Source organism: Dendrobates tinctorius, unplaced genomic scaffold (assembly GCF_039654945.1).
Source record: "Dendrobates tinctorius isolate UK_male_01 unplaced genomic scaffold, ASM3965494v1 ptg000016l, whole genome shotgun sequence".
Lineage (NCBI taxonomy): Eukaryota > Metazoa > Chordata > Amphibia > Anura > Dendrobatidae > Dendrobates > Dendrobates tinctorius.
The window spans coordinates 75,166,386-75,180,931 of NW_027361684.1; the positions used below are offsets into that span (position 1 = coordinate 75,166,386).

Sequence of the window (14,546 nt, forward strand, 5' to 3'; positions counted from 1 at the left end):
TATTCATTACCTTAATGAGCGGGGCCACATGATCGCTCAGCAGGAAGAGCTGCTGGCGCCGAAATGAGATGCATCAGGGCTAGCAGGAAGGTGAGTAGGATGTTTCTTTTATTTTTAAATAGGAAACATTCATACAAGGATAAGGGTAAGGAGCCATGCATATAAGGACAGGGACGGGGGAGCCATGCATACCTGGACAGGGACGGGGGAGCCATGCATACCAGAACAAGGATGATGGGACAATCCATACCCAGCTTATACTCGAGTCAATAAGTTTAACCATTTTTTTCGTGGCAAAATTAGGTGCCTCGGCTCATATTCGGGTCGGCTTATACTCAAGCCTATACGGTAGTACAGGAATATAATTGCATAAAAATATTGCTGAGTTTCTGATGTTCCAGATATTTTTAACCATTTCTGTCCCTATTATGTAAATTTGGTTACTTACGTTTTTCAAATGCATGTTTGAGTTCCTTTTTTCGCATGTGTTTTTAATACTGCACTTTTTGTCTCTTTTTGGTATGTCATGGTTTAAATAACGCTGCTTTGTTTTTGATACTTCCTCGTTTCTGGCTTTGACAAAACTTTATTGAAACAGTCATATGTGAGTTACCATATTTCTCGGACTATAAGACGCACCGGACCATAAGATGCACCCCAAATTTTCAGGGGAGAATAAACTAATGCATCAAAAGGGGGTCCGTCTTACAGCTCTGAATTCAGCTTACCGGGGGGGGGGGGGGGGGAATCGTCAGTGCTGGTGGCAGCAGGAGTCGGGCGATTTTTCTGGGGTCCGACGCTACAGGGCGACGATCTCACTCCCATCCCAGCCTGGTGCAGCAGGTTCGGTGGTGCTAGGTAGTGTGGGGAGCTTCGGCGACAAATTCTGAATGCCCGAAGCCCCACACTTCTATTGCCTCGATGCTGTGGCCTCCGGGAAAATGGCCGTAGGAGGCGGAACATGCACAGATTGAGATCTCGTAAATGAGATTTCATCCCAAGATCTCAGGAGACAAGATCTCTGAGCTGAGATCTCAATCTGTGCATGCGCCGCCTCTGGCGGCCATTTTCCCGCAGGTCACAGCATCAAGGCAATAAACGTGTGGGGCTTCGGGCTTTCAGAAAATGTCTCCTGAGCCCCCGGCACCACCGAACACAGCGCCACCATCATCACCCTGCAGTGTCGGACATCAGAAAATGTCACCGGAGCCACCCCACACAACCGAGCACTGCTGAACCTGCTGCACCAGCCTGGGATGGGAGCGAGATCATCGCCCTGCAGAGTCGGACCACAAGAAGAATCGCTCGACTCCTGCTGCCACCAGGCTAAGTGTTAGTACCGTACATTCCAACTATAAGACGCATCCCCGTTTACCCCCAAAATTTTGGGGGGAAAAGTGCGTCTTATAGTCCGAAAAATACAGTGCATGCATTTTTAGTAATTGTCATTTTTATTCCGGGGTCAGACGTGCGAGAAACTCGCACGAGTCTTGCACGTAAATTCCCGGCACTGCCGCCGGCACTCGGACCAGAGCGTCCAGCTGCATAGAAATACATGCAGCTGAACGCTCCAGTCCCGAGTGCCAGCGGCAGTGCCGTGTATTGACTCATGCAAGTTTCTCGCACGTCTGACCCCGGCCTTAGAGAAAATTACATGTTGCTTATTAATAAAAAAAAAAAAAGTCTTTACGTGGTGTGAAAAAAAAAAAAATGCCCATTGTGCTGCTCTTTTACTCAGCATAAAGTGACCTACGGTGCGTGTTGCTAATCCACAAAATGGCAATTTCTCCTGTGGTTACGATGAGTTATATGTGTGCATTTCCCCATAGACTTGCACTAAATGCGGAATATCCGCAGGTAGAAAATGCAAGTGTTTTTATTATTAATAATAATAATAATAACCTTTATTTATATAGCGCCAACATATTCCGCAGCGCTTTACAATTTAACCGTTAAAAACACAACAGTCAAAAGTAACATCTTTAGCAATAATACAATGATTAAAGCAAAATAAGATGACCCTGCTCGTGAGAGCATACAATCTACAATGAGGTGGGGGAGATACAAAGTACAGGTGTGTATTTACAGTGATGTATTTACAATGATGGTCCAGCCATTTTGAGGGAGTGTGGGATAGTGAACGGGCTACACATGCACACTTACACATAAAATGACTGATTACGGAACGTGATAGGCGACTCTGAACAAATGTGTTTTGAGGGAGCGCCTAAAACTGTGCAAGTTGTGGTGGGTCCTAATTTCTTGGGGTAGAGCATTCCAGAGGATTGGCGCAGCGCGGGAGAAGTCTTGGAGTCGGGAGTGGAAGGCAGGGCTGTGGAGTCGGAGTCGTGGAGTCGGAGTCGGAGTCGGTGCTCATTTTGGTGGAGTCGGAGTCGGAGTTGGAGTCGGTATAAAATGTACCGACTCCGACTCCTAAAATATATAATAAATTGGGTACAGTAATTCAATGCAGGATGTGCTGAATATTTTTTCATAGGAGTTTGGGAAAGTTATGAAATGTCCTATAAATGGCTGTTATATTCCTGATCTAAGGCTACATTCACACACAGCGTTTTTCCTGCGTTTTTTGAGGATACGTTTTTCAGCTGCAAAAGCTGATCATCTTTTTAAAAAACTGCATCACCTGAAAGGTTTTTGAGCTCATAGATAATGTTTTCAATAGCAAAAGCAGATTAGAAATCTGCTCTATCTATATATCCATTTATCCATATCTGTGTCCATATCATATCTGTACCAAAAAGAATGAAAGCTGGGTAGTACACCAATATATATTCTGTTCTATCTAAATATCTTGATTATTGGATCATAAAAATGATTAAATGTCTGAGGTTCACATTGTACTACAATAAATTTTTCACTTAAATATAAGCAATATGTGTGGGAGTCGGAGTCGGAGTCGTGGAGTCGGAGTCGGAGTCGGTGTAAGGGAAATTGAGGAGTCGGAGTCGCAGGTTTGGCTTACCGACTCCACAGCCCTGGTGGAAGGTACGGATTAGTGCAGAGGTTAGTCGAAAGTCGTTTGCAGAGCGCAGCGGTTGGTTAGGCTGATAGAAATAAGGGAGGCGATGTAATGGGGTGCCGCACCGTGGAGAGCTTTGTGGGTGAGAATAAGTACTTTGAATTGGATCCTATAATGAATGGGCAGCCAGTGTATTGACTGGCGAAAAGCGGACGTGTCTGAGTACCGATTAGCCAGATGGATGACCCTGGCTGCAGCATTAAGGATGGACTGGAGAGGGGAAAGTCGAGTGACGGGGAGGCCAATTAATAGAGCATTACAATAGTCCAGGCAGGAGTGGATCAAGGCGACAGTAAGGGTTTTTGTTGTTTTCACGGTGAGAAAAGGGCAGATTCTAGAGATGTTCTTTAGGTGTAAGCAGCAAGAGCGGGCAAGAGATTGTATATGGAAGGTGAAGGAGAGATTGGTGTCAAACATAACACCCAGCAGCACGCCTGCTGCCTGCCGGGGTGTTATTATGGTGCCACCCATGGAAGAAAGCAGACATGATGTTGGAGAATGCGGGCAGTCACTGGCGTTCTGTAGTACAGCGGGGGTAAGGTCAGGGGATGACGTGTATAGTTGTGTGTCATCAGCATAAAGATGGTACTGAAAGCCAAATCTGCTGATGGTCTGTCCAATTGGATCCGTGTAGAGAGAGAAGAGAAAGGGGCCAAGGACTGAGCCCTGAGGTACCTCAACAGTGAGAGAAAGAGGAGATGAAGTGGAGCCAGCGAACAAAACACTGAAGGAGCAGTCAGAAAGATAGGAGGAGAACCAGGAGAGAGCAGTGTCCTTGACGGGAGCCTAGAGAGAAGATGGTGGTTAACAGTGTCGAAAGCTGCAGAAAGGTCGAGGAGAATGAGCAGAGTGGTCACCGTTATATTTTGCTATCAGAAGGTCATTGGTCACTTTGAGTGCAGTTTCTGTCGAATATAGGGGGCAGAAACCAGACTGTGATGGGTCTAGGAGTGAGCGGAGAGGTAATGGGTAAGGTGGGAGTAAACCAGTCGCTCCAAGAGTTTAGAGATGAATGGGAGATTGTAGACTGGTCTGTAGTTGTTTGTGCAGGCGGGGTCAACAGTGCGTTTCTTTAATAATGGAGTAATGATAGAGTGTTTGAAGGGGGAGGGAAATATGCCCGAGGAGAGGGAGAGATTAAAGATTGTAGTTAGGCGAATTGTGACGACTGGAGAGAGAGACTGGAGGAGATATGAGGGAATGTGGTCAGTAGTGCATGTAGTCGGACGAGAAGAATAGAGGAGCCTGGAGACTTCTTCTTCTGTGATGGGAACAAATGTGGAGAGTGAGCCAGGGGAAATGAAGGGAGAGATGGAAGTCATTGCACTTGGTGGCTGGGAGCGGATTTCCTGACGGATATTATCTATTTTCTCTATAAAATGGGAGGCCAGGTCATCAGCACAAATGTCTGTGATAGGGGCTTGTGATTTTGGCTTAAGGAGGGATTGAAAGGTATCAAAAGTTTCTTGGGGTTATTGGATAGTGAGGAGATCAGGGTAGTGAAGGAGGTCTGTTTTACAAGATGAAGGGCAGAATTATAGGTTCTTAACATGAATTTGGAGTGGATGAAGTCTTCTGGTGTGTGAGTTTTCCTCCATAAGCATTCGGCACTCCTAGAGCATCGTTGGAGAAGTTGAGTTTGTGATGTGAGGCAGGGTTTTTTTACTCTGTGGTTGGAGGTTTTTGTGGGTGAGTGGAGCTACTTGTCGTTGTAGTGATGTACAGCCAGATCAGGACAGGAAAAAGAGGAGATTGGGGACAGTGATGAGTGTAGGGAGTCTGCCAGTGTATGAGTGTTAATGGTTTGTAGATTTCTGAATGTGTGGTAGGTAGGAGGTGCTGGGGTGGGCAAGGATTTGTGATTGTGAAGAAGAGAATGCTGTGGCCAGAAAGGGGAAGCGGTGAGTTATCTAGGTTTTTAGTGCGGCTGCGCAACGGAAATGCAGAAAAAAAAACAATGTAATCCGCACATAACTGAATCAATAAAGTTTTGACAAAGCCAAATACTAAAAAGATACAATAAAAACACATTAAATAAGCACACTCTAAAACTCAATGGAAAAAAACAAATGTCCCAATTTACTTAACCCTTTAACCCCCAAGGGTGGTTTGCACGTTCATGACGGGGCCAATTTTTACAATTCTGACCACTGTTCCTTTATGAGGTAATAACTCTGAAACGCTTCCATGGATCCCAGTGATTCTGACATTGTTTTCTCGTGACATATTGTACTTCATGCTAGTGGTAAAATTTTCATATAACTTGCGTTTATTTGTGAAAAAAAATGGAAATTTGGCAAAAATTTTGAAAATGTTCGCAATTTTCCAACTTTGAATTTTTATGCCCTTAAATCACAGATATAGCACACAAAAAACTTAATAAGTAACATTTCCCACATGTTTACTTTACATCAGCACAATTTTGGAACCAAATTTTTTTTTTGTTAGGAAGTTATAAGGGTTAAAAGTTGACCAGCGATTTCTCATTTTTGCAACACCATTTTATTTTTACGGACCACATCACATTTGAAGCCACTTTTTGGGGTCTATATGATAGAAAATACCCAAAAGTGACACCATTCTAAAAACTGCACCCCTTAAGGTGCTCAAAACCACATTCAAGAAGTTTATTAACCCTTCAGGTGCTTCACAGGAATTTTTTTGAATATTTAAAAAAAAAAAATGAATATTTAACTTTTTTTCACAAAAAAAATACTTCAGGTTCAATTTTTTTTATTTTACCAAGTGTAAAAGGAGAAATTGGACTGGAAAAGTTATTGTGCAGTTTGTCCTGAGTACTCTGATACCTGATATGTGGGAGGGGACCACTGTTTCGGCGAATGGCAGAGCTCAGAAGGGAAGGAGCGCCGTTTGACTTTTTTAATGCAAAATTGGCTGGAATTCAGATCGGACGCCATGTCACGTTTGGAGAGCCCCTGATGTACCTAAACAGTGGAAACCTCCCACAAGTGACCCCATTTTGAAAACGAAACCCCCAGGAACTTATCTAGATATGTGGTGAGAACTTCGAACCCACAAGGGCTTCACAGAAGTTTATAACGTACAGCGGTACAATTAAAAAATCATATTTTTTCCACCCCCAATTTTTATTTTCCCAAGGGTAACAGGACCCTAAAAGTTATTGTGCAATTTGTCCTGAGTACGCTGATACCCCATATGTGGGTGTAAACGACTATTTGGGCGCATGGCAGAGCTCAGAAGGGAAGCAGCTCCATTTGACATTTTTGGATGGAATTGAGATCGGACACCATGTCGCGTTTGGAAAGCCCCTGATGTACCAAAACAGTGGAAACCCCTCACAATTGGAAACTAGACCCTCCAAGGAACTTATCTAGATGTGTGGTGAGAACTTTGAACCCCCCCCAGTGCTTCACAGAAGTTTATAACGCCCGGGCATGAAAATAAAAAATCGTATTTTTTCCACAAACATGATCTTTTAGTCACCAATTTTTTTATTTTCCCAAGGGTACCAGGAGAAATTGGACCCCAAAAGTTGTTGTCCAATTTGTCCTGAGTACGCTGATACCCCGTATGTGGGAGAAAACTACTGTATGGGCACACGTCGGGGCTCGGAAGGGAAGTAGTGGCGTTTTGGAATGCAGACTTTGATGGAATGCTCTGTGGGTGTCATGTTACCTTTGGAGAGCCCCAAATGTACCTAAACAGTGGAAACCCCACACAAATGACAATTTTGGAAACTAGACCCCCCACGGAACTTATCTAGATGTGTGGTGAGCACCTTGAACCCCCAAGTGCTTCTCAGAAGTTTATAACGCCCAGGTGTGAAAAGAAAAAAAAAATTTTCCACAAAAATGATATTTTTGCCCCCAATTTTTTATTTTCCTAAAGGTAACAGGAGAAATTGGACCCCAAAAGTTGTTTTGCAATTTGTTCTGAGTAGGCTGATACCCTACATGTGGGGGTAAAACACTGTTTGGGCGCATGGCAGAGTTTGGAAGGGAAGGAGCACCATTTGACTTTTTCAACGCAGAATTGGCTGGAATTGAGATCAGATGCCATGTTGCATTTGGAGAGCATCTGATGTGCCCAAACAGTGGAAACCCCCCCAATTCTAACTCCAATTTACTATTTAAAGCGGGTTTTAAAGTTTGGCAGCTGTCGCACGCTAAAAGACGCTTTTTATTGTAAAAATAGTTTTTGCATCACCACATATTGAGAGCTATAGTTTGTCCATATTTTGACCCACAGTCATGTGAGGTCTTATTTTTTGCGGGATGAGTTGACGTTTTTATTGGTATCATGTTCAGGCACGTGACATCTTTTGATCGCTTTTTATTCCGATTTTTGGGACGCAGAATGAACAAAAACCAGCGTTTCATGAATTTCTTTTTGGGGGTGCGTTTACACCGTTCTGCGTGCGGTTAAATTGATAAAGCGGTTTTATTCTTCGGGTCAGTACGGTTACAGCGATACCTCATTTATGTCGTTTTTTTTATGATTTGGTGCTTTTATGCAATGAAAACAATTTCATATAAAAAACCCTATGGCGGCTCGTTTTTTGCGGGACAAGATGACGTTTTCAGTGGTACCATGGATATTTATATGCGTCTTTTTGATAGCGCGTTATTGCACTTTTTGTTCGGCGGTATGATAATAAATCATTATTTTTTGCTTCGTTTTTTATTTCTATTTTGTTAAGGGGTTCACTAAAGGGGTTAACTAGTGGGACAGTTTTATAGGGCGGGTCGTTACGGACGCAGCGATACCAAATATGTGCACTTTTATTGTTTTTTTTTTATTATTTCCAAAAAATGAATTTATTAGGGAATATTTTTTTTATTTATTTAGCGATTTTTTTTAAATTATTTTTACACTTTTTTTTTTTTTACTTTATTACATTGTCCCAGGGGGGACATCACTGTCATGTGACAGATCGCTGATCTGTCACATCACAGATCACTGTGACAGATCAGCGATCTGTCACAGGCACTGCACAAGGCTTCCTCGTGCCTGCGCTTTGCAGGCAGTGAGGAAGTCAGCTCCCTACAGGCCCCCGTCGCCATCTTGGATTCGGGGACCTGCAGTGATGGAGCCCCCCGAAGCAGCGCTGCACATTGCGCTGCTGTGGGGGGCTCAGGGAAGCACGGAGGGAGCCCCCTCCCTGCTGATGCTTCCCTTTAACCCCCGGTACACCGCGATCATGTTTGATCACGGTGTGCAAGGGGTTAACGTGTCGGGGGCGGTCCGTGACCGCCCCTGACACATTGTGCCGGGTGTCAGCTGTGATAATCAGCTGACACCCGGCCGCGATCAGCGGCGCTCACCAAGTGGGCGCCGCTGATCGCTGTGACGTACTATCCCGTCCCTGGGAATTAAGTCCCAGGGCACATGGACGGGATAGTACATCACATGACAGAAAGGGGTTAAGGACCAGGGGTATTTCAGTTTTTGCGTCTCTGTTTTTTGCTTCCCTTCTTCCCAGGGCCATAGCTTTTCTACTTTTCGATCAATATGGCCTTGTGAAGGCTTGTTTTTTGCGGGACAAGTTGTACTTTTGAACGACACCATTGGTTTTGCCATATAGTGTACTGAAAAACGGGAAAAAAATTAAAAGTGAGGTGAAATTTTTTTTAAAAAAAAGTACAATTCCAAAATTATTTTTGTTCTGTTTACCATGTTCACTAAATGCTAAAACTGACCTACCATCATGATTCTCCAGGTCAATTTAAGTTTGTAGATAATGTATAGGTTTTTTTTCATTTAAGTGGTGAAAAAAAAATGTAATTTTCCAAGACCCATAGCGTCTCCATTTTTTGTGGTCTGGGGCTTGGTAAGGGCTTATTTTGATCGCTTGTTATTGCATTTTATGCAATGATGTGGAGACCAAAAAAAACCTAATTCTGGCGGTTTTATTTTTTTTTCACGTTACGCCATTCACCGATCGGATTATTTTTATATATTGATAGATCGGGCAATTCTGAATGCGATGATACCAAATGTGTATTATTTTTATATTATCGTTTTACTTTGAATGGAGCTTTTACATATTTAATATTTTTTCACTTTACCTTAGCTTCAATAGCTTCCATGGGAGACTATCCGATCGCTTGTGCCACACAGAGCAGGGGCTGCAGCACTGCTCTATGTAACAGAAATGCTCACTTGATATGGGCGGCGCTCATAGCAATCTGGCTATGACAACCACAGGGTTCTGCTGCAGACCCCGGGATGTCCTGCCAACCCGTCAGCAACCTGCAGTCACGTGACACGGGCGCCGATGGGTGTTGTTTGAAAACTGACAGCAGCATTTAATACGTTAACAGCCGCGGGTGGATCGCAATTCCATCAGCGGCTGTTAGGGGCACATAACAGCTGATCATATGCCGCAAAAGGTGCACGCTCACCACTGGAGCCCGCACCAAACAGGGGGAGGCACGCCCAAGATGAGTTTTTAATATTGCAAATTCTCTGCAGCTATTTTTCATTACGTTTTTAGCATTTTTATCATATTTTTGGCACTGTGTTATGTTGGTCTCTATTTGGAGTGATACTTCCTGGTATTTGGCTTTGACAAAATGCTATTGATAGTGCGGATTACATGTCTTTTACATCTTATGTAACTCTATGGGGACACTCTGCAGATAAAGCTCAGCATACCCGCATGAGAAATTGACACCGCAGGTCAGTTTACACTGAGTAAAATAGAAGGTCAGTAATACGGAGATTTCTATCAATCCAATCCACTTTGCTGGAACTGTAAGCCGCTGGGTTTTCGATGCAGTGAGAAAAGTCATTGTGGGCACATAGCCTATGGCCACGTTCACACGCTCAGTATTTGGTCAGTATTTTACCTCAGTATCTGTAAGCCAAAGTCAGGAGTGGGTGAGAAATCCAGAAGTGGTGACGTGTTTCCATTATACGTTTCCTCTGATTGTCCCACTCCTGGTTATGGCTTAGGCTGGGGTCACATTACGTTTAGGCAGTCCGTTAACACTGCCATTGCCCTCCAATGTCGGGCGCATCGCGACGCATGCCGTAAAGTGGCACGTGTTCGCGATGTGCCGTCATTCAGTGACGGAGCCTCGGACGCAGCGCCTGAGGCTCCGTCAGATACAGCATCTGCGCTAGCGGTACAGCAGCAAAGCGATGGCGTTAATGCCATAGCGTTACCACAGACCGTCAACGCTAGGTGTCGCACGGTCTGCATAACGCAATGTGAACCTGGCCTTAAATAAAAAGCTCACGAACATACTGAATGTGTGAGTGCGACCGAAAATGTCGGAATAAGTAAAACCACGCCTCGCCCACAGGGTGGAAAAAAAATGCTAAAAACTACAAATAATGAATCAGGGCCACAGATTTTTTCTTCCCAATATGCAGCAGGTTCCCGGACATCCACATCGGAGCCATTTTCAGCCCGTACTGCAGTACTTGGCGGATTACATCTCACATTGTCTGGTGTTGGAGTTCACATATTTGCATTCTCTCTTTCTTCTAATACCAATAATTCAGCAACATGAAAGAAAAGCTAATCGCTCAACAACAAAATGAGAACAGAAAATACAAACAACTCGAGAGAAAAAGAGAAACTAATAGGAATATAAACAGTCCATGAAAGAGTCCATATTGCACATGTAGCGCCCATGTTCTATGCAGCCTTAGGGTATGTGCACACACTGCATTCACCTGCGGGTTTTTTCACGCGGAACTGCAGGTAAAGTGACCTGCGGTTTTGCTGCGGTTTGGCCTGTGGTTTTGCCCTGCGGTTTCACACCTCTACTATGTTAAAGGTGTGAAACCGCAGCGGAATCCGCAGAAACAATTGACATGCTGCGGAAAAAAACGCAGCTTTTCCGCAGGTAAAAAACCGCAGCGTGAGCACTGCGGTTTTGAAAACCCATAGGCTATCATGGTAAAGTACCATGTCTGCGGAACTGCTGCAGTTCTGCAGGGCCAAAACCGCAGCGTGTGCACATGGCCTTAGGTATGCTGATCCCAGGGGAGCACAGTACTCCCGACTAACGAAAGCCGGAGCTGCCAGCATAGTTGAGTCATTGTGGTAATTTAAGTTCCTGACTACAGCAGATAGTACGGTAATGGAGGAACCGCACTCAGCAGACCGCGCTGGTCAGTGTGCAGACCGACTGCGTCCCTGCACTAAGAGCCAACAACAGATGCACCACATACACGGGGTTTCCCTATATGCTCAGCAGGGCCGACCATACAAGACGTCAGCGGGAAGTCACTGTATTGGCAGAAGTGACAGAGCATTCCCCCCGCTCTCTGCAGAGGACTGCGCCCCTAGTAGTGGCAGGCAGGGAATGCCAGCTGCCGCAGTGCGTGACGTGAAGCAACCAGTGCTTCCTCCAAGCTGGGCACTCTGGAAGGGAAAGAGTTAACTGCTGGCGTGTTAACACTGTCCTGCCCAGAGGGCAGAGCAGCAGCAGTAATGCAGGGTGGCATAAATAGGCAGATGAGGGAGAATGCGTGTACACACCGAGCAGGAGGCCGTCCATGTCAAAGACGATGTGGGTGACAGGCTGCAGCGTGCGGGGTGACAGCGCCATGCTGCTCAGCGGAGATTTCGGCCTGCACAGAGCCGCTTCCATGGACTGAGGAAGTGGACGGGCAGCACAGACACACCTCAAGGCCAACCATCAGCTAACCGTGGGCTCAGCAGCGCACAGTGTCGCCGCTCTGCGCCTCATTCATCCCCGGCCGCTGCTTCCTCTTATTATAAATGATCACTGAGGAAAGGAAATCCCCGGATCAGTTAATCATTTCGCTGCTGGGAAATAATGTAGCAAAAGCGACTTAATTAAAGACGTGGGGATATAAAGCGCACAGGAAATAACTGGTGGGCTTAGCGAATAGAGGCGAAATCCTTCACAATGCGTAACGGATCACAGCTAAAGCCCCGGTACATCGGCGGCTTGTGTCACCGCAGATGTAGCAGAGCCTGAGCTGTTGTCTCCTGGCCCAGATCTTGACTGACTGTACAGCTATATATATGCGCATGGAGCGCCCCACAGGGCCGCAGGTTACTCGGTACCGGGCGGTCAGGTTCTTTAAAGGGGATGTGTCACGGTGGCGGTGACCCAGTCCGTGACCCCGGGCGTCCAGTAAAGATGGATGTTTTATGAAGGATGATAGATGATGATGGAGAGATGGTAGGGAAATGGGGAGTTTGTTGTGACGCCTCCCGTGGTATTCGGCAATGATGGCCGACGCTGCACTCCAGACCCTGGGCAGCAGAGATGGTGAAGCTCTCCACGGGCAGAGCTGTGGCCCAGGGCAATTGAGACGGTGATGGTGAATGCGGTGTAAGGCAGGAGAGACGCAAATGACTCGAGGAACACAGTTGGGTGCAGTTTCAGGGTTTTTACAATTCCTGCGTAGACGGTGGCCCACTTGGCACTGTGTCCTCTGGGGGAGGGGTCCAGCAAACTCCCAGGTAATTTGGGAACACCTTTTCAGGACTCCCTTTTGTGTCTGCCTTTCTTGGCCGTCTCACTCCTCTCCTGCCCTGCGCCTTCACAAGCAGTGTCCCCAAGCCAGCAGCCTTGGAGCTTGCCGGGCGACGTGGGTCAGGCCCCGGGATCCTCTATCTCTATGGCTACCTTTTTGAGGAATGGTTGTGGCTGAGGCACTTAAAGTTACCTCCGCCTCCGGCTTGCTAGCTGAGCCTCATTTGTTATTCTCCACTAGACTAGGGGCCGGCTCCCTCACTGCGACCTGGTCCTTCCTTTCCAGGATACAGGCCCCACAGTTGGCTTCCGCACTACCCGTGTCCATAGGACCCCTTCTGTCTTTCCAGAAGCTTCCTTCTGCCCTCACCAACCGACTGACTGGATCTTTCCAGAATAATCTTTTTCCTCAGCCTTAACTTCGCCCACAAACTGCCACTGATTGGATACCCTCTCACACCACTCACTAAGCTCCGCCCCTTCTCTACCTTTCCCACTCCCCTACCAACACCCTTTCCTAGCCAGCCTGGGATGAGGTCATCCTCCTGACTGAACTGGTGTGTGTTGGGTGCAAGTGTTGGAGTCCCGGGTGGTGCTCCCTCCTTACCTTAGGGTGGGATACCACACGTCTGGATGAGGTGCAGTGCCTCTGTGGTGACTGGACCCTCAGGGGCACCACACACACATCATACATATATATATCTTCCTTTGCATGTGAGTTTTTCCATCCATGATATTATATCGCTCTCGTGATCACCGCAGTGTGATGCTGAATTCTATTCCTCGCCGCCTTATTTACTGTACATGAAGTTTTTTGTGCTTATTTATTTGCGGATACAAAGCGTGACATTGAGCAATGTCTGAATTGTGGTGCAATATTGGGCTATATCACCGCCAACTACAACCGTCCGCTTGGCACCTGCTATGAGTTATCCCTGATTTCATCCGTGTGATGGTCCATTTTTCATGTATTTGCATGTTATAATCTATAACTGTTTTTACCATTCGTGTATTCAATGTTTTTCCTGTATGAAACGGGCGGAGGTTTCCAAAGCTTCTAGTCTATGAAAAACGAGACTGTGCACGGGCAGGGGTGTAACAATCCTGAGTGCGACCAGACCCACGTGGGTGGGGGGCCTTGTGATTCCAAAGCCTATTTCTACTGGATGTGCGCCCTAGAATGCACATTCAGTTGAAATGTATTTTGGCGCATAGACCCGCCAGCTGGAATACACACCATCGACCAATGAGATTCCAGAAGCTGACATCGGTGTTGCCTTCACAGGCAGCGCATGGCAGTGACATCATGCTCCACTCGTGGCAAGCACAGCGGAGTCAGCTGTCAGCATTTGTACCAGCTAGGAAGAGGACGCTGTACATCGTTGGAGTCGAGGAAGGTAAGATGAATTGTTTAATTTTTTTGTAAATTTGTTGGAGAAGAGCAGGGAAGATAACTACCGGAAGGCACCGATGATGGAGGACATTATTCCAAGAAGGGGCCAGGATGGGAGTCGATATACCAAGAAGGCGCCCAGGATGGGGGACATTATACCAAGAAGAAGCCCAGGATGATGTGCATTATACCAGGAAGGAGCCCTGGATGGGACATATTACATCAGGAAATCCCAGGATGAGGGACATTATTACAGGAAGGGGCTAAGCATGGAGGATATTATTACAGAATAAGGGACATTATTACAAGATTGGGCCAGGATATGGGATATTATACCAGTAAGGGTCCCTGGATGAGTGACATTAAACCAGGATGGGGGAAATTATTACAGGATGGGCAATTTATAAGAGGATGAGGGCAAACATTAGTGTCTTTATAGGATATATAACACTACAAGAGCACATACATCTGACCAACACGCATTTGGGTGCACAGGTCCAAATTTTGCATTGGGGGCCCATCGGACTCTATTTATGCCACTGCCCACGGATGCCATCTGTGTGCTGTGGATATTGTTTTGCAGACACTTCAATGGGCATGTTTGGGCTACACAATGGACCATAAGAATAAGTACACACGTTGAGATTTGCTGCAGACGTTTTCT

General features: G+C 45.9%; 1 protein-coding gene and 1 long non-coding RNA gene across 5 annotated transcripts in view; one reads left to right on the forward strand and one right to left on the reverse strand.

Moving 5' to 3' along the window:
* The window catches only part of PUDP (pseudouridine 5'-phosphatase), a 420,477-nt gene extending 408,720 nt beyond the window's left edge, over positions 1-11,757 (reverse strand). The window contains exon 1 of one of the 4 annotated variants that reach the window (XM_073565965.1): positions 11,520-11,753. In XM_073565965.1, the coding sequence (XP_073422066.1) occupies positions 11,520-11,631 (112 nt within the window). In that variant the 5' untranslated portion in view covers positions 11,632-11,753. Of the gene's footprint in view, positions 1-11,519 lie in introns of all 4 variants that reach the window. The other 3 variants (XM_073565964.1, XM_073565966.1, XM_073565963.1) reach the window with 3 other exon arrangements.
* Positions 1-13,923, forward strand: part of LOC141080618 (uncharacterized) — a 30,600-nt gene extending 16,677 nt beyond the window's left edge. Inside the window, exon 4 of the long non-coding RNA XR_012228974.1 lies at positions 13,775-13,923. This is a non-coding gene — a long non-coding RNA (uncharacterized lncRNA). The remainder of the gene's footprint in view (positions 1-13,774) is intronic.
* Positions 13,924-14,546: the final 623 nt, after the last annotated feature.